Below are 19,594 nucleotides of genomic sequence, written 5' to 3' on the forward strand. Positions count from 1 at the left end.
CTGTTGCATCCGCAGACACGTTTTTAATCATTCCGATCCTTTAAATTTAAAGGGACTCGTCGGGTGATTCAGGGGCAAATATTAAAACGAGTTGCATTAACTAGTTCTGTTCTGAAATATTAACTTTTTATGGAGGTAAAAGTTGGCCTGCAGTTTATTCCTCCTTGGCGCCAAAAATAGAAAAAGACCAAATAAATTCGATTAAAACAAAGGCCAAAAAAATAAAGAGACGACAGCGATTCACTCTTATAACCTGTGTATTTACAGAGGAAATATAAATGCCATGAGTCAAATATCCATCAAAAAAATGATTTACAAAATTTCCAACAATGTGGAAAAAATAGGGACACAAGTAAAGAGAAATAAAACAAACGACGGATTGAAAGTATTGAAAAGTGCAAGAGCGATTCAATAATAATAATAATAATATCTACAGGCTCGTTCAAAGGGCGGGTGTTGGAGGTGAACGCCCCCCCCATAAATATAAACATAAATATTAACCTTAGTAATAGCAGATATTATAGAGCCCTCTTTGTTTCAACCAGGCAACTCATGTTTTGAAGTGGACGCGGAGGAATCTCCGCCTTATTTACAGCGCATTTACACGTTAGAAAACAACTCGGCCTCCTACTATAGTAGATGGTCCGGGGAGCAAATGTCGTCCTCGATGTCCACGTCGTCGTCCTCCTCGTCGTCGTGGTCGTCCAGCATGTATGAGTCCGGCGCGGGGCCGCGCTTCAGCTCGGCCGCGCTCTTCTCCGTCAGCTCGCTCTCGCTGGAGATGTCGGTGGTCCTCTCCAGCTCCGCGGGGGTCTTCCGCTCGTCCTGCGCCTTCCTCAGCTGCTTCTTGTGCTTCATCCGCCGGTTCTGGAACCACGTTTTGACCTGTGTGGCACAAAAACACGCGAGTTTCATTATCCCGAGATAAATGATTGGTTCTTCAAACACTAAATAATTCAATGATGCATTCGGAGAGAGTTCATTTCCATTATTATTATTATGATAGGGACTATTTCGCTTTCCTAAAGACTTTAGAATAATAATTTAAAAAAAAAATCCAGGTGGTTTATTTTATACTATGAGGTCTTTTTGTGCGTGCGCGCTGGTACCTGGGTCTCGGACAGGCTGAGCGCGGTGGCCAGCTCCACCCTCTCCGGCGTGGACAGATACCGCTGGATCTCGAATCTTTTCTCCAGGCCGGACAGTTGCGAGTCGGAGAAGACCGTCCGGGCCTTCCTGCGTCGGCAGTGCTTCCCCGGCAGCTCTGCGTGGTGCTGGAACAAGGCCGGCATCTGCATCCCTGTAGGAAACACGCAGGCTTTCACGCAACTCCCCAAAGAATAATCAAAGAACAATCAGAACAACAACACTAATAAAATAAGCAAGGACGCGAGCAAACGTGCTGTAAAACAATGACAAATAAATGAAGAATAAAACACATCAGATGAACTCAAAGAAAAGAAAAAGTGAAACCACGCTTCTCAGTTGACTTAATTCAGCTTTACGCACAAACACGCACTGTCGTTCCGTGCGTCGTACCAGATGTGAAGAAGTACTGGTGGTGCTCCGGCTTATGCAGAGGATGGTGCGGGTGAGGCGCAAGGATCGGGGTCGGCATCAGTGGGTATCCGTACTCCAGGATGGGCATGCGGGAGGCCAGGCTGCCGCAGAAGGGCGAGGGGAGCACCTCCCGCAGCGGCTTGGGCTTGTGCAGAATGTCGTCAATGAAAAACGAGGTGGATCTCTGCGCGGGCGCCGCAGACGCGTAGTTCAGACTCATGGCTGGGTTATTTTGTGGCCTTTACACCTGCAGCAGCAGCATCTGATCCCCCCGCAACGGGCTCCAGTCTTTAATGCGCACGCTGCATAAATGACACCGAGCTGAGCACTTGACGGACATCGGTGGGAGGGCCCGCCGGCCACAAGTGTTCGGGTCCGGAGCGGAGCGGATTGGGCCCGCTCCTCTGCCTTTCAGCCAATTAGAACTTGGTGCGGAAGGAGGGTCGGCGCCAGTTGGGAGCCGCGTCCTGGTTCCGATTGGCGGACGCGCGTTCGAGGCGGGCGAATGGATGCGGGGAGAGCGCGGTGCACCTGTGAAGGCAGAATTTACTCTGTGAATTGGGCAAAATCAAGTTGAATCTATACATAAATGACAGCCATCTATATATCCCCAAATTAGCTCCGACAATGTATACTTTTGTTTTACAACCGCCTCACACACACCTTAAAAAAAGCTCACCTCACCGGTTATGAACGGGAATTATTTATTCACGGGAGTTATTTTTCTTCAAGATCGAACAAAACAAGAATCTCTGTTCTTGATGAATAACAAAGAATTTATGTCTAAAACCTATTCGTAATAACCGAGTGACCATTTTGCCAGCAGCTGCTTATTACCGTTGAATCGATCACCTAAAATAATTTACTGTAACCGTATTTATTCACGGTGCTTCTGACACCATAATATTGCAATTATTGTTATTTTAGGCTGCGTTTCCGGCCGCAGCAAATTCTATTTGTTGTAAAAAAAAAAAAAAAAAAGGGGGGGGGGGGGGGGGGGGACAAAGGAAATTGGCACAAAGCTTCTTGACCAGTGTCGCATTTTAAAAACCAACCTGGGCCTTCAAGAAGCAAATTCATCTTTGTTCTTTCTGTTTAATTAATAATAATAAAAACTTTCAACAATTTAAAGAAGCACAGAAATCCCTCATGCACGGATACAATAATTGTCCAACTACAACTGGACAGGATAAAAGTAAACGATGCTGCATTTAGAGCTGGTTTATTCTAGACGGCCGGTCTGCTGTCAGTTACAGAAATATACGAAATAAATATTAAAAAAAGAGATAATCAAATGAACACGCGCGCACAGAAGCCCCCTCAAAATGTAAAAAGTATCTGTTTGGACGTTTGGAACTCTTCTGTCTCCCATGAAAACACTTTGGGGGGGAGGGGGGGGGATTCTTGGCGCGTTTTGAGTCGTTCCCACATTCGACACCTGAAGGCATCACGACGTGAACATGACGGGGAGAACTTGTGTTTTTCTTCTTCCTCAGTTCTTTCACTGGAATGATGCCGGGAAGGGGGGGGGGGGGGGGGGGGGGGGGGGGTACTGGGCTGCTGCGAGTCTGCCTAGTAATTCCGTGCAAATTGGCTGTAATTGTTGGTATTAAAATCCAGGAGAGTCCAAGTGCCGCTCCCGTGCCCATTTGCCAAAGAAAGCGGTGCGCTGTAATTTGTTGATATGGTGTTGTCATCACATTTCCAATCAAGTCGCTTAATGTGAAAGTGTCTAATGTAGGCAGAATTCACGCTGCAATGCTATTAGGCAATTAAGGGAGATGTCAGAGCGGAAGTTGTAATCCTTGGGTTGGAGGACAGGATTTCCATTTGATCAGCTGGAAGCAGAACAAATTAATTACTGGGAATCAGTTACGCTGGAAAAGCGCTGTTCTGCTGCATTAGTTTGCATAAGTAGAAGTGTGTGTGGTGCACATAGCTGGACTGTAATTAATTCCATCTGAAGAACCCTCAATGATAACTCCATGCGTGATTAAAGCAGATATAAAAGGCGCCCAGTTTTCTTAAAAGCCATCGGGGTTGGTGTGGATCGGGCGCGCAAAGTGTAACAAATCAAATGCATTTGCTTGTTTTTTCAGAAACAGCCCCCGCAGGACGCTACTGTTGCTCCTGCGTGGCAAATTTGAGGGAGAAAAGGCTTTTACAAACAGGAGCAGATGGAGGTAACCCCGCTGCACCTGGCGGAGCGTCAATCCCTTTTATAGCGCGCACCGGGATAACAAGTTGCTTTTAGGGGGGAATTAGAAAGTAAATGAAACAAATGGTGATGGAATCGACTTAAGGATCCGTTTTTGAGACAAGCTTAAGCGGCTTTTTGTGTCCATTTCATTAAGTAAAATCGTGAGCCGGTCAGTCGCTGCGTCACTTGGATAAGTGGCGCGTTGGGATGAAAGGTTGCGGTGGCGCATCGGTGACACGCATCCAGATCTGCGTGATCACAACAATAATAACCCGTAAAAACAAAGCAAGGTCACATATAATCAAAGAAAGCTTCTTTTTTTTAAAGGGAGGAGATGACAGGGTGGTTTTGTTCATCTGAACTAACGTTTATTTACAGTCTGACAATAATGGAGCTCAATAAAAGCTAAAAGTCAAACGGGATTATTGCTGTCGTCCTGATTGGAGGCTGGAAGAGTGTCTGGTTCTGTTGGACCTCGCTGTCTGGCGCCGTTGCGGGTTCAATAAAGGCTGTTTCACCGCAGGTCTTTTCCAATGTGAGCTCATTTATTTTGAAAACATCATAAGAAAACAGGTCGGATTGTGGACCTCCATAAGTCACAACGCTAGCAGATGATGCACGTTTGATGGGAGGAAAACGGAGCTCTTTTCATTTGCCAGGTTGCTTTTATTCAAACTTGATTGGTTCCATCACCATCTCGGTTACTGTGGGTGCAGGCAGCCTCCAAGCACTTCCTGTCCTCACGCTCCTCGGACTTCTAATGAGCGTTTGTGGTCCTGGGGCACTCGTGCATCCGATAGGCGCACAAATAGAAGATACCTGCAGGAACAGAGGAGCTGTCATCCATTTAAAACTCCTGGCATTTAATAAATGACCAGAATAAACATGGTTCAGGCTCAGCGTTAGGAGATCTTCCACGTCCATGTTGGTCACACGATTGTGACGGAGTTCCTTATTTACCAGAGAAGAACGTGAGGACCACCGACACCCAGCCAATGATGTAGGACCAAGAGAACCTCCAGTTGCCGTAGCGTTTCCCGTGGTAGTTAATGGTTACCCCAGTGTACACAGCCATGGCGAGAAACACCAAGAAGCCTGGGAGAGGGGAGGGGGGGTCAGAAAGGTCGACCTGAAGGTCAATCAGGAACATGTGAGGTCTCCTGTCAGCACGTTCTGTTCAGCAACGTCCACTAACAGAACAACTAGTGACTCACGTGTTAATTCTCCCACCTTAAACTGGTGCTTAACTGGTGCCTGATGCTGGTGGCTTTGGTCTCAACCCGTCTATTTTCCTGATTATGTGCGTTTTATAATAATTATTATTATTTAATAAGGTTACGCTGACCCAAACAGCATCGGAATCATGTCTGCAAATGGTGTCGAATGTTCACTTTCAAGCCGTTTTAACAATTGGGTCGAATATTTAAAGAAGAGTGAATAAACGCGATAAGGAAAGAGTAATTAAACATTCAGAAATGAAAATAAACATTCAGAAATGAAAATAAACATTCAGAAATGAAAATAAACATTCAGAAATGAAAATAAACATTCAGAAATTCAATTAGAAATGATGACTACACGATTCATAGCTAACAAGGGCATCATCCATCCATCCATCCATCCATCATCCATCCATCCATCCATCCATCCATCATCCATCATCATCATCCATCCATCCATCCAGCCATCCATCCATCCAGCCATCCATCCATCCAGCCATCCATCCATCCATCATCCATCATCCATCCATCCATCCATCCATCCATCCATCATCATCCATCCATCCATCCACCATCCATCCATCCATCATGCATCCATCCATCCATCCATCCATCCATCCATCCATCCATCCATCCATCCAGCCATCCATCCATCCATCCACCATCCATCCATCCAGCCATCCATCCATCCATCATCATCCATCCATCCATCCATCCGTCATCCCTCATCCATCATCCATCCATCCATCCATCCATCCATCCATCATCCATCATCCGTCCGTCCGTCCGTCCGTCCGTCCGTCCGTCCGTCCGTCCGTCCGTCCGTCCGTCCGTCCGTCCGTCCGTCCGTCCGTCCGTCCGTCCGTCCATCCATCCATCCATCATCCATCCATGTGTTTTGTGATCAGAAGCAGGTAAATTAAATCAAACTTTCATTGCGGTTCAAAGCCAAAGTGAGTTGGAAGACGTGAAAGTTGAACTTACATGAGATGAAAAACAAAACGCCTGCAGCAAAGGTTTTGTCAAACCTGTCAAAGGACGAATAATGGATGAAGGCCATGATGCCGATGATGATGCCAAAGAAGCAGGCCAGAAGGGAGAGGATCATGAGGGCACGGGTGGCATCTAGGTGGGCTGTGGAGGAGTCAGGCATGAATGACAGCAGGTGGAGGATGGCGCTGAAATCACGCTCTGATTCTTAGATTCACCCTTTATTTACCAGCTAAAATGTTTGTGAACAACTTTATTGGCTCATTTACAACAATGAACTGGCCAAAGGAGGCTGAGGTGGAGGACGTGTGGCGGCCATGATGGACCACATTTCACAGTTCAAAGGGAGAATGCAACTTTGCAGTGGAAACACAGGATCCACTGCATCCATCCCCAGTCTTTTACCCCAAAGAAGACAAATCTGAGTGTGTCCGAAGGCGAGGACGATAATCAAAGCATCCAATACTCATCAAACTTCACTTCCATCAGGTCAGAACGTCGCCCGAGAACATCAGCACAGAGGCGCAATCCCGTCATCACCTACCGATGCTCTCACTGTGTGGGAAGCATTTTCCTGGCATACAGTAGCGCCACAGCCCCTGGTGCATGTAGTTACCGGACTGCCGATACTGCATCCAGTAATCGGTTGCTGTGGAAACGATCAAGAGGATGTTCCCCACTCCTGCACAAAACAACCCTCCACCCATAAAGCTGTACATCCTGCACCTGCACAGAGAGAGAGAGAACAGAAGGTCACTTAACACAATTCATCTTTCAAACACTCACCTCTACACACACACACACACACACACACACACACACACACACACACACACACACACACACACACACACACACACACACACAGAGCCATTGACATTTGAGAAAAACAGGACTTAATTGTCCCTAATCAGGGTGTAATGAACATAATATTTGCATTGAAGGGAGCTTGACAACACACACACACACACACACACACACACACACCACACACACACACACACACACACACACACACACACACACACTCAGGTGCTTTGATAGTCGATACATCTATTACTCATTGTTCCACCTGGATGCAATATCCTGTAGCCACTCTGACCTCCCTGAACTGTTGGGATTTTTCTTTTCTTTTTTTCGGGGGGTGGGGTAGATTGATACATCCTCTTAAATCTGATATCTGCGCAGGATTCCCACTAAGCAGCTGTGTCTTTCTCCTCTATTTGATTTCAGAGCGTCCTCGCTGCTTCGCCCACTTTTACGTAAGCATTGATAAATGTAATAAATTACATTTGGAAATCAATCGCCCCAAAATGCACATTTGAAACCCAATTCTGCCTTGTGGGAACCGTCATTCACATACATCCATAACGACCCGTTTGGACGGACCTGAAAGAGTTGAAACATGTTTAGAACTTTGAGAAGACAGATTAGTGAAAGTGGCGTTGGGACAAAGGTCCAGACCTTCCCCGGAAAAGCTTCCGGACCACGTCAGGAATAAACAGAAAACAAAAAAGCGGCGTGGCGCCTTCTGTTAGTGGCGAAACCAACAGGATCTTACCTTGAATCAACCCCTCTAATGAAGACAATTATCTAGACGGGCGACCTGACAAAATAGAACGCCAAGATTTCCAGGAGGCAGGTAGTAGTGTTTGACTGGAATGGGGGGAACTGGAAGGACAGCAAACACAGCAAAGAGACAATAGGTCAGAGCAGAGCCAATGAGCAGCCGCCAGGGGTTCGGGAATCTGCTGAAAAAACAGAACCAGTCAAAGCTTGGCAAGCTGCGGGAATACTGATGACTGCATGCTTTTGATTGAAAATGGCAAGCCAAGCATTCGCGCCCTGTCTGTGACGACAGATCTGGGCCTTCAAAAAAGAAATTCTAGAAAGATTTTGAAGAGCTTTTTCACTTCATCTGTATCACGTTCAGCTGCTGCCACATAATGAAGGTTAAAGCTCAGCTCACAGCTCTAAACTCAAGCTAAAGATGCAGCGTAAAGTTCACTTAGCTTACCAGCTTTACGCCACAACTTTACGTACAAAATGTGGGTTGAGAGGCGAAAATACCGCTTAATATCTGTACAGTATCTTTACTGTGTTTTACAGAAAGTTGTGACAGAAAAACGACCCTTTTAATCCAAAACAAGATTACTATGAACCCAATGCATTGTAACTATCAGAAAAGGGAAAAATGAATCAGAGAAATCAAGAAAATGAAACGTGCGGAAGAGAAATATGTGTCTCACCGCTCCGCACAGCAGCAGTAGCATTAGCATTAGCAGCGACAGCAGTAGTAACAGCAGCAGCAGCAGCATTAGCATTAGCAGCAGCACTATAAATACTGAGATTAAAGGGTTAGGGTTAGGGTCAGGGCTAATTACTATACATCTGTCACATCTTCAGGTTGACAGTTCCTTTACTCATCATTCTCAAAAGGGGCCAGATGACATCAGTTTTTTGCACCATTCCTTTGCCCACTCTTGGTATTCCGGCTAATATACGAGCAGATAGCTTTAAACTTTAATGATGAATGTGTTTTACATTAAAATTTGTGTTATTTGGCCTCTACTTTTTTGTAGAGTTTATGTCTGAGTCCAGTAACTCTGGTGGCCTCGTTCTCCAGGACGTCCAATTAGCAAAGAGAAATCTCTGCAGTCCTCTTGAAAACTCGATGCCTCATAATTTCCTTTTACAGTGGAAGCAAATGTTTGAAACAGAAAAGCATGAAGTAAAAAACAAAACACTCGAAAAATGTTTTAAGCAACGTCACGTTTTATTGTATTATTATTGAGGCCTGAGCTCTCAGATAACTTTGAGCAGGGTCCAGGTCCCAGTGAGCCTGTCGGGGTGACGGCTTGTTTAGGCTCATGGTCAGGAAAGGTCAGGTGATGGTCCAGCCCTACAAGGACCCAGACTCCTCTAATCTTGTCCCAGCCAGCAGCAGCCATTGGATCCTGGGCCCTCAGAGCAACAAAGCAGGAGGAGCACCGAAGGAGAAGAGTTTCAGGTCCTCATCTGCTCCGATCCCAGGAACACTGGAGGTCAAGTTCAGGTCGAGAAGACCTAGAGAAATATCAGAGAGAACATGGCTTAGAGTTGCTGGAAAAGCAAATCAGAACCTTGTGGTGACCTTCAGGAAGGTTGTGGCTCACTGCTGAACTGCTCAGTGACCCCTGAGGGACTAGGAGCTTCATGGAAGAGTCAGGAAAAAATCTCCAGTGTCTTCACCACCAAATCCAGCGTCAGAAGAAAAATAACATCTAGACCAGCCTTGATGGATGGATGGATGATGGATGGTGGATGGATGGATGGATGGATGGATGGATGGATGGATGGATGGATGGTGGATGGATGGATGGATCCATGGACATCGGTCCATGGTTCTCTTGCTCCTCAACACAAACCCGCCTGGGATCCGTCAGGTCATTTGGACGTCTCACCAAGTTCCTGTATAAATCCACATCAAGCCCTCCAGAAACTGAGCCGGTGGTCCTGGAAACCGCCGGCTCCACCAGCAGGCGGACGTCGCTGCTGCTGACGAACCACATCCAGAAAGTCTGACAGCAGTGATGGTAAGTGGAGCCGGCAGATGTTGGGAAAACAGCTCCCAGCCTCACACCTCCCTTCACTCCGCTCTCGCGCCATGTTTCCTTCATGCTGACTGTCATCTTCGTCCCCACATTTGGCCGGGCCTTGCTTTCCCGTCCGTCCTACACACACACACACACACACACATGCACACATGAACCCTGAAGATGAAAGCAGAAGAGTAGCTCCATTACCTGCATTACAGCAAGTTGCTCAGACCAATTGACAACAACAAAATGCCCCAGAAAAAGCATTTTTTTCTCTCTGAGATTTGAGTGCTCTACTTACATCTAACTTCATTTTTATAGACCACAGCCTATTTTCTTCCATCTGGAGTGTGGCAGCCAGGAGGGCATTTGATATCCTCCCTTGCACCATCAAAGTGGACAATATGCCTCTGTGACAGAAGAGCAAATCCACACTTTGGTGACTCCATCCAGCTTTTCAGAGATTAATTTTGTTATGGAAAGTCTACATTTGTGTGGATTTATGGCTGAGTAAAGAGCCCATGCAGCTCTGTGGGAGGGTAATGTGACGAGGCTGTCATGAGTAATTACGGAGAGAGAGAGTGTGTGGTGTGTGTGTGTGTGTGTGTGTGTGGGCGCTGGCATTGTTGTGGTTAATTCTGTCCTCATGTCTCAGTGACAAACAGCTCCTGACTGGACATTCCCGATACAGAATTACCTGCTGATTGGTGTCGACGATGCCTAATGGACGGGATGTTCTGGAAAAAAAGGAATAATTCTGTGGAAACAATAAACTTTGTTATAATTTACAATTACAGCTTACAGTCAGTTTATTAAAACCTCCTGCAGAGATCTTTCTTGTGTGTATGAGCTCACGTATGCTAAACTGGACACTAATTGTAATTGAATTATTTAAATTAATTAATAAACTAAGGAATTATTTGTCCGTAGAAGTGAAACAATATTGTTGGTGCAACTAAAAACCTCTGTGAGCTGTCCATCCACAGCACCTTTCAAAGGCGTTTGCTAGCGTAGCCACATTCCCAAAGTGTCTCTACTGTATATGTAGACGGTTAGCTTAAGCGTGGACTGATGCATTTGGAGTCTTTGGAACCACTCTGTAACCTGTTCCAGCTTCACAAGAATCCACATTTATGATCCACGATCCTCTGGATGAGGCAAGGCTCACCTCAGCACATTTTTTGGGGGTGGTTTTCCTCCGTCAGGGCCTCAACAAGACTCCAGGTTTGCTAAAACCTGACAGATCCGACCGTTGTTCTATTTCAGGCACATTCAATTCAAATTCTCAACTCAACACCTGACGCACCTGTAAACGCGTCTGTCCCACTGATGTCGGTGCTCCCCGATAACGAAGCGTTCTCGTCTGCCTCTGGAAAGCAACGCGACCACGAGGGCGTCCCGGGAGCACCAGGAAGAGCTTCCATAACAACAACATTGACGACACGGCCTCATCTACACCGTCCATATGTAACGAGGAGATTCCCAACAGTCACGTGGCGACTCTGCTCCTGTCTTTCCCGTTCCTGCTAACAGATTTGTCTTTATTTTTAGTCGCATGACCAAGCTGTGTTTAATTGTTCTGGCAGGCCACCATAAAGGTGAGACTGCTGATAGTCCCCCGCCGTGCTGCTTATATCTCCCAAGGCCGCACAAATCTATAATGTCCTCCGAAGTTATTGACATTAGTGGGCCAAATGCTTCTCAATCTTTATGTTTCAGACACGTTTTGCCTAAATGCTCAAATCAACTGCTCGGGATTGAATTTTCGAACCTTCAAATGGCTAATTTGTGCAGCAAGTGCTTTCAGCGTTTCCCTCCACAAATGAACGGAGGCTCTAATCATAAGAGCATGTGGACGCCGCTGCCTCTCAACCGCCACCCATGAGACAGCCGTGCGGAAGGGGAGAGAAACATTTCCACTTAACCACTTAAATGAATATATCAAGAAACTAATTTGCCATTTTAATTGCGTGATTTAGGGAGACGCTACTTCACTTGCCCCTCTTCCATTTTGTTTGATTTCCAATGTGAGCACACATTAGATTGATCTATAAAAGACTGCAGAAATCACAACACTTAAGTCTTTTCATTTTCCCCTCCTAATGAAATAATTGAAATTCCTGTCAGTGTCTGCACTTAAGCTGCACACAAACATCAGCGGGATGCCGCGCAGCTGAATGAATCGTGAAAGCCTTGTTTTTATCTCCTCTTGTTTGCAGCCTGGTCTTTTCTGTACTTCCTGCCTCTCTATTTTCTGTCATCTGAGAGGTTCATTCCATCTGTCAAGCCCAGGAATAGATCAGTACATCCATTTTGTTGGGATTTGCTGTCCCATTAAGTGATTGCTTGCTGAAATGGCAGGGGACATTTCTTCTGATACGTTCCCTGAGACAGCGCCTGCAGACATTAAGGACATATTATTGAGTCCCATTTTCTCCCAGCCACAAGGATATCCATTAGAGTGGCACACAGTCCTAAATTTTTCCATTTTCTCCCTCACCAAACTTGACTTTAGACATTATTTTTGCCTCTGTTTTGTAATTTGCAGCCACAAATTATATCAGGAAAAAGCCATCTCGTAGCATGTGGCTCCTCTTCCCAGGGCTATTTGCCAAGACTTGATTCTGAAGTGTCAAAATGGGCCCGTCGTTACAGCTAATCATGACTGACAGCAGGGTGCTTTAAAGTCCATACAAGTTGAAAACTTTGCTTGTTTATGTGTATGTGTGCATTTCCTTTGATCCAAATTTTGAACACAAACACACACACACAAACACACACACACACACACACTGTTATTTTTCTGTGCTCAATTATGGTTTTATGGGTTCTTATGGAGCCCTGATATGTAGCATTTTAGATGGTACTTCAGGCTCGGAGTGTTATGGTGGAACAAAAACTGCTTCCTTCAGCGTCTACAAACCACGAGTTACTTATCAGTCTGATACTTGTTTTTTTGTGCACTGCTGTTAAACCACTAGGTTCCTCTTCTTGTTGGTTTTTTTTCATTAGTTTTTATTTATATTACTTCACTCAGTTATGCTCTATGCTCCACTGCCCCTCCGCTACAGCATTAGCATGTATGCTATTGTTGGTAAAAAAAAAAAAAAAGCACATTACTCAGAAAATTGCTCCTTTTCGTGACACCCTGACATGTTTCCTGTGGCGAGTCCGTCGTTTCTGTCACGTAACCCCCCCACATAATAAAGGATTCTTCAGGATATATGCTTCTGTTGGCAGATTTATCAAGGTTTCAAACAATAGCAGCTGCCCACTTGATGCTTGCTGCAGTCTGCTTGTTCATTTAGAGATAAACACCAGATTATTGCTCTGGGATTGACACAAAGTTGGTACAGAAAAAAAAACATTGAAATGAGATCCACTAGCATCAAACAGGTCAAGTCTTTTCATGGTGTTGTGGAGAACATAATCATAGAAGCATCATAAGGCAGCTCAAAGGCCACAACAGCCCCCTGCTGGGCTGACATTCTCATCGTGCCTTGCCCATTAATTCTGTCATTGTTGTTTTGCCCTGGCCTCCTGGAGTCCTATCAAAGACTCAATAACCAGTGCTTAACCAAAGCCCACTGCAGACCCCCCCTCCTCCGTCTCCCTCTCTGCTACTTGTCGCTCACTCTCTGCTATAAACCATCTGACAGCATGTGGGTGCACTGAGCAACTGCTTTTCACTTTGACATGGGCTGGTTGAAAAGGCCTTTATTACCTTGTAATTGTAGGAGTCAAACCCAATTAAGCAAATCTGTATGGGGCAGATGCTGCTTTAAACCCCCCACCCCAACACACACACACACACACACACACACACACACACACACACACACACACACAGTGGCTTGGACCCCTGGCGATGCAGGACATGTTTCTAATTGAGTTCTCGCTGGTCACTTGGTCTTTCCAAGTGAGCACAAATAAAACATAAAACTGCTGCCTCATCTGTTGAGGTCATGGGAAGAAGAAGTGAAAATGCCACTCCACGGCAGCCAGCCCAGAAAAAAGAGCCAGGCAAAAGCCATTTAATCCACAGGGAAGGTGGTAAGAAAAGAGGGGCTCAGGCCCGCTTGACTGCTCCAGTAGGGATCAGCCCAACAGCAAGGGACTGCCGCTCCAACAGCAAACGCTCCCATTCAGGCAGCACGCCACCCCCTGAGACCAGCACTTCCTGTCTCTGGGAGGCCTGGCTGTGAAATGAGGAAGGCAGGGCTGAGGCAATGTTCATACAATGCATGGATAAACGTGGGAGCGCTTCATAGCCCCTCAGGTTTGATCGTTTCGAGTCTCGACGCAGATGCTGCTGACGGGACGCAGTTTATCCATGAGAGAAACGGGGCCTTTGTGAGGTTACATCATTTCATTCATGTTTATAACGTGTTTATTCGTGGTCGCATAAAGACCGCACCTCCAACAGGTCCGTGCTTACCATCCTTGTACTCTTTACACATGTTAACGCAACCAATAGTTGAATATTGTCGACAACCTGAGACTGGATACGTGTTTAACGTGGTTCCGATGAGTCGGGCGCTGTGACTTAAAAGATACCAAGTCAAAGAAAAACAGGCTTTAGAATTTGTGTCTAACTTCACATCTGTATTCACTACACCCAGAGTTATCCCACAATAAAACAACTACCACACACACACAGCTACAAGGGAGGATTTAAAAAAAACAAAACATTTTTATTATTATTATTTTATTGTTATTATCAGTTATTCCATTGAGGAATAGACAAGTATTATTATTATTATTATACATAATTTCTCTTGAGTTTTGTCATTGAAGAACATTTTGTGGCCTTAGTGATCAATTTTATACATTTTGTACTATTTGAATAGATGATTTATTCCATTAATTAATAAAATGATTGTGCATTCAGTAATTGATTAAAAAAAAAATCAATTTTGATGTAATGTAAAGAGTATCTGACCGCCTGCCTTCCCGTTACTACGGTGACAGATGACAGATGACAGACAGGCTGATGAGGTTTCACCAGTCAATCATCTCACTTGGCTCAACGGGTATTGAACTAATTAGAAAACAGTGATTAGACCTGATGAGCAGCGTGTGTGTCTGCGGCCGCTCCAGTCCAGCTCGGACCAAAATGGAAGCAGCGAACAAGCAGCACATTGTCAGCAGCGGGCCCAGTGGGTATCAGATGAATAAGAGCACTCATCCAGTTGATTTAAAAGTGTGTGATCTCACACCTCTTTCACTCCCACCTTTGTTAGTTTAGAAAGGATGGGCCATAACGGGTCAGTGGACTTGCACAGCCGTTAACAGGCCGTGTATATGTGATGAGGGGGGTGCAGTGTGTGTGTGTGTGTGTACGTGTGAGTCTATGTGTGTGTCCTGAGGGGGTGTCAGCCTTGTACACTGTTTCCTTCTTAGTGGCCAGGAAATACAAAGCTCAGGCCTGGACATAGAAAAAGTCATGTGGTTCTGAATAATCCTGCTCCACAACACACACACACACACACACACACACACACACACACACACACAACACACACACACACACACACAAAGGTTGCTATTTGGTCTTCATCCTCCGTGGGTGTTACACAACTCTGTGTGTCTTTGTTAATACATTAATTTATAAAGTTTCATCTGTTCACTGTTCACCAATTTACACATTCTCTCATGGACACAAGGTGAAGCAGGAGGTGAGTGAATATTTTGGGTTAACGTGACCTATTTGAACCCAGAACCACTGTCACCTGTCAACTATCTCCAGTCTTAGAGAAACCTACACAATATAACTAATATCACTAAAATAACTAATATCTACAAACTAATATCATCTGAAAGATGTTAGCTGGACTAGCAGGTTGATTGTGTCCATGGAAACGGACTCATGCTTTTCATGACTTGTGCCGGCTGTTCATTTCAATAGTTAGTTTTGGCCAACAGCTTAAGAGTAAAAGGCTGTTTCCGAAACCACCCCCTATACCCTACATAGTGCACTCAATAGTGTGGACGCCGTTTTGAAATAGTGTCCGAATTGTTAGTGAGCATCGCTGTACCCTATGTAGTGCACTCAATGTATCCCACAATGCACTGCGAAAAGTAGTGTACAAGCGAGCACCCTAACTCAGAAAATGTATCCCATCAGCCTTTACGGTATCACGTAAAGGCTGATGGGATACACTTTTTAACGTAATTTCTACTGTGCGGTTTGATATATGAAATTTTTGGAAATAAGAATTTTTTTTCAGTAGGGGTCCAATATGATCATCTTAAAATATCACAACATAAATGTGTAAAAAAAACCAATCAATCTTCACTGATCCCTCGCCCCTCACTTAAAATTGTTCTTCGGAATCGTCTGTTCCTCACCAGGCGACAGAATCTCAGTAAAAGAATATTTACAAAGATGAAAAGTAGCTCTGGATCCATTTTTGATGAAAAATTGCTTTATTAAATGTTTTCACTACAGCGGAATATGACTTGAGAATGTACCATCACGTCTTGGCTTGAAAATGTCATGGGACACTAATTATTTTAGGTAGTTAGTAATTATTATTATATTATTATTGACATTAATATTTCATTTGTTTATATAGAGTTAATTATAGGGTAAAATATTGCATTTTCATAAAATGGCCGCTGAATGTATTTCTGATGGGTTAAAATAATTAAATGGACCTGGCCACTTTTCCCGGCGACCGGTTCGTAATTATTATGCGACACCATGATGTCACTTTACGTGCGCCGTAAATGACGCCGTTGTCCAAATACTAACTTTAAATTGAGAGCGCTACGTAGTTCACTCAATCCATGTAGTGAGTAGTGAATAGGGAACGAGTGTGTGGTTTCGGAAGCAGCCAATGTTTCCCCAATAGCAGTGGTCCCCATACTACGGCTAATGGGCCGGACACGGCCCGCCTCCACATTTGGTCCGGCCCCCTGAACAATACCAGAAAGCATTTTGATTTTTTTTTCATATATGTGTATTTGTATTTGATAATAAAGTTGGACTTTAGAGACTGCTCATATGAGTCATTTAAGTAAGAGATTCTGCTCTGACAACTAAGCTGAACTTGGACCTGTTAAGATTGTGCACGGCACAACAGAAGGTTTATGTTCCATGGACTTTTTTTATGTGAATAAACCAGAGAGGGTAATTTTTTGTTATTATTTATTTCATTAATAGTGTTATTATTTATTTCCTGACTTTTGTTCTGTGAAGAATACAGAAAGGGTTATTTGATTGTGCCTTCTTGAAAACAATACATTTTTATGTTGAGGCACTCCTGCAATCCTCACACTTTTCTGTTACAAACTGACCCCGGGCCCTTATCAGAGAAGGGAAAAGTTATGTGGCCCTCACAGGAAAATGTTTGGGGACCCCTGCCCTATAGAATAAATTAATGAAACATTGCTGGGACCAACGGCTGACACTGAACAGATAAATTCCTCAACGGAAAAGACAGCAAATAATGAGGAGAGACTTATAACGGAATTTGTGCGTTAAAATAAAGAAACGCTGAATAAATAAAACAATAGTCCAACAAGTGAACTGGACTAATTCGTATCTCTCGGTATTTGCTGAAAAGTCCTGAAAAAGAAAAGCACAAGGTTTGTTTATTGAAAGGTTTTATTTTAAGTTGAAAGCGATGCACCACAAAAATGTATCATTTGACTGGACGGAGGAATTCAATTTGTTATTTGTTTATTCAGCCATCCATTCATTCATACCTTTCATTCATGCTGTTTACACCAGAGTTTCTCAGTCTGGTTCTCGATATGTTCCATAGCTGTAACCAGCAGAGGACCCCATAGAGCTCTGAGCTGGAATGGGAAAGCTCCACATTACCGTCACTAGATGAAGGGAGCATGATTAATTGATAACAAGACTAGTCACACACAGCCTTCATGTCAGCATGGCGCTGAAGAATGTCTGAAGGTGTCACATTAATAGTGTCTCCTTCCCTGATCATCCAGTCAACCCTACGATGTTGCTAATATTTACCACCACAAACACCTGCTGGTAACCAGAAGAGAACCTGGTAGTCAAACCTCTGTTCCTCTGCTCCATGTCCATGTGTCTGAGATTCCTCTGCTCTACAGTGATCCCCTGGAGAACCAGGAGATCCAGACTGTGCAATTCTTACATTAAAATAATGTGTGGGAGTGTGTGTGTATTCTTCTACTTGTGATGTTTGGCGTAGCAAATTACACATTCTACCAATAAAGTGAGGACATTTTTGGGACATCAAGGTGTTTTAGGTGGTCCTCACAACTTCAAAAGGCTGTTTAGGTTTCAGGTTGAGGGTAGAATTGTGTAAATGTTGGAGTCAATCATTTAGTTGGTTTAATGGTTACGGTAAAGAGATGGTTGATGCGTAATGTATGCCCTCACTGAGGAAGAAATACAAGTGTGTGGTGCTTTCAGCTCCTCCACAGAGGATGGAGCCTGGCCTCTGAGGCCCTGGTGGGTCAGGAGAAGTTCTAGGATCTCTACTCTGGACCACAGTCCAGGCGGGGAGAAACAAAGCCATGGACTAGCTCTATGCTCCTCATCTTGGGAATGTTATGCAAATGAAGAAAGGTGCTGCGAGTGACCTGTTTAACATGTGATCACAGTTGTGTGCATGTGGGATTATCTGAGTAGGCACTCAACACTATGTATAATGGAGCTAAATATGTGTTTAATGGAAAACTACGTCATTGAGACACTGATAAATGTGGCACCACCTGTGCACATTGGCCCTGTTTTCATGCGTAAATATCCACTTAATGGGATGTCTAGATTCTCTCCCTTGGTTGGCAACTTCATCAATCAGTGCATAATGGCAACAGGGAGACAAAAGCAGCAGGGACAATTGAGGAGGCCAACAGTCAGTAATTAAGCAGTTTATAAGGTAATCTCATTAATTATCCCCTCTGCTGGTTGCTAAATTCTCTGAACATCCTGATTACACGCTCATTGATTTGGCATCCAATGACGAAATGTTTCTCGCTCCACATCTTAATGGACTCAAAAGGAGGAGTCATTTACAAATGGCTTTATTAGGCAGAGTGCCCACGTGGACCTTTAAAATGTTACTTGAAAATGCAATTTCACCTGTCATTTGCAGGATGCTTTCATGCACTTAAGCAGAGGTCACACAAACAGCGATGTAATTAGCCATCTCCCTTTTACGGCGCCTGCTGATTTGAAAAGCATTACACACCTTTTCGCCTCCATTCAGCTTTAATCAGTCATTTCCAGGGGCAAATTGCCAGGCTTATGAAAGACAGAACGTTACTCCGGCTGGCCGCTGCATGAGGCTCCTTCTCGGAGGGCTTATGTCAACTATACTGTACATGAAGAGTGGCACCGAGCTTTGTGTCAGATGTTAATCCACTGTAGAAGTGATGGTGGGGGGAAGGGGGGTCAGAACACTTTAAAGGGTAAAGGTTTAGAGATGCGAAGAAGCATAAATGGAGCATCACTAACCATGATGATCGTCTGTGCCTTTATTAAAGACCAACGAAGATTTGAGCAATGCCAAAAAATGAAATAAATCGGTTTAGAACAAAGGAGTTTAGGACATGCAACGGTTTTAGTTAGTTAGTTAGCGAAACAATAATGCAATCTTTTATTACCATTATTAGCCCATTTCCAGGAGCAGAAAAGAAGCACACAAATAGTGAGTTTTGCCCAAAGCCCTCCGAGCCCAGCCCAGCTCATGTCGAGCGGCTCAGCGTGATTCTAAATGCAAATAGCGAAGAAATGGAAAATGGAGGCCAAATTGACCCTTTCACAGCATGTTAAATCAGTTTGTATGGGTACCTGGAGCGGCTGTCCCCCTCCCATCAATAAAATAATTTAAGAACACGTTATACTCTTTTAAAAAGGCCCATTTGTCAGACCAGGTGACTCTTAAAAGTGTCTGTGGATTAGAGACACCCTGCATCAGGTACTTTTAATTCAGCCACAATCAATATGACTTAGGCTGCTGTTGTGCTGTGAGTGAATATTAAAGAAAGAGTATTTCAGTTAAAATGTCTATTGTGCAAAAAGTCAATGGGAAACAATAGGGGGG

At 44.4% G+C, this 19,594-nt stretch overlaps 2 protein-coding genes across 2 annotated transcripts; both read right to left on the minus strand.

Moving 5' to 3' along the window:
• Positions 1-239: 239 nt before the first annotated feature.
• Positions 240-1,862, minus strand: bsx (brain-specific homeobox). Its single transcript, XM_057055600.1, has 3 exons — positions 1,540-1,862; positions 1,110-1,300; positions 240-885 (listed from the first exon to the last, which is right to left on the minus strand). Exons 1-3 carry the CDS (start codon positions 1,778-1,780, stop codon positions 631-633), a joined length of 687 nt encoding a protein of 228 aa, XP_056911580.1. The 5' UTR covers positions 1,781-1,862; the 3' UTR covers positions 240-630.
• Positions 1,863-4,405: 2,543 nt separating this feature from the next.
• On the minus strand, positions 4,406-7,658 carry lim2.1 (lens intrinsic membrane protein 2.1). Its single transcript, XM_057055272.1, has 5 exons — positions 7,532-7,658; positions 6,515-6,696; positions 5,965-6,114; positions 4,721-4,855; positions 4,406-4,579 (listed from the first exon to the last, which is right to left on the minus strand). Exons 2-5 carry the CDS (start codon positions 6,687-6,689, stop codon positions 4,518-4,520), a joined length of 522 nt encoding a protein of 173 aa, XP_056911252.1. The 5' UTR covers positions 6,690-6,696; positions 7,532-7,658; the 3' UTR covers positions 4,406-4,517.
• Positions 7,659-19,594: the final 11,936 nt, after the last annotated feature.

Source organism: Takifugu flavidus, chromosome 14, assembly GCF_003711565.1.
Source record: "Takifugu flavidus isolate HTHZ2018 chromosome 14, ASM371156v2, whole genome shotgun sequence".
Taxonomy (NCBI): Eukaryota; Metazoa; Chordata; class Actinopteri; order Tetraodontiformes; family Tetraodontidae; genus Takifugu; species Takifugu flavidus.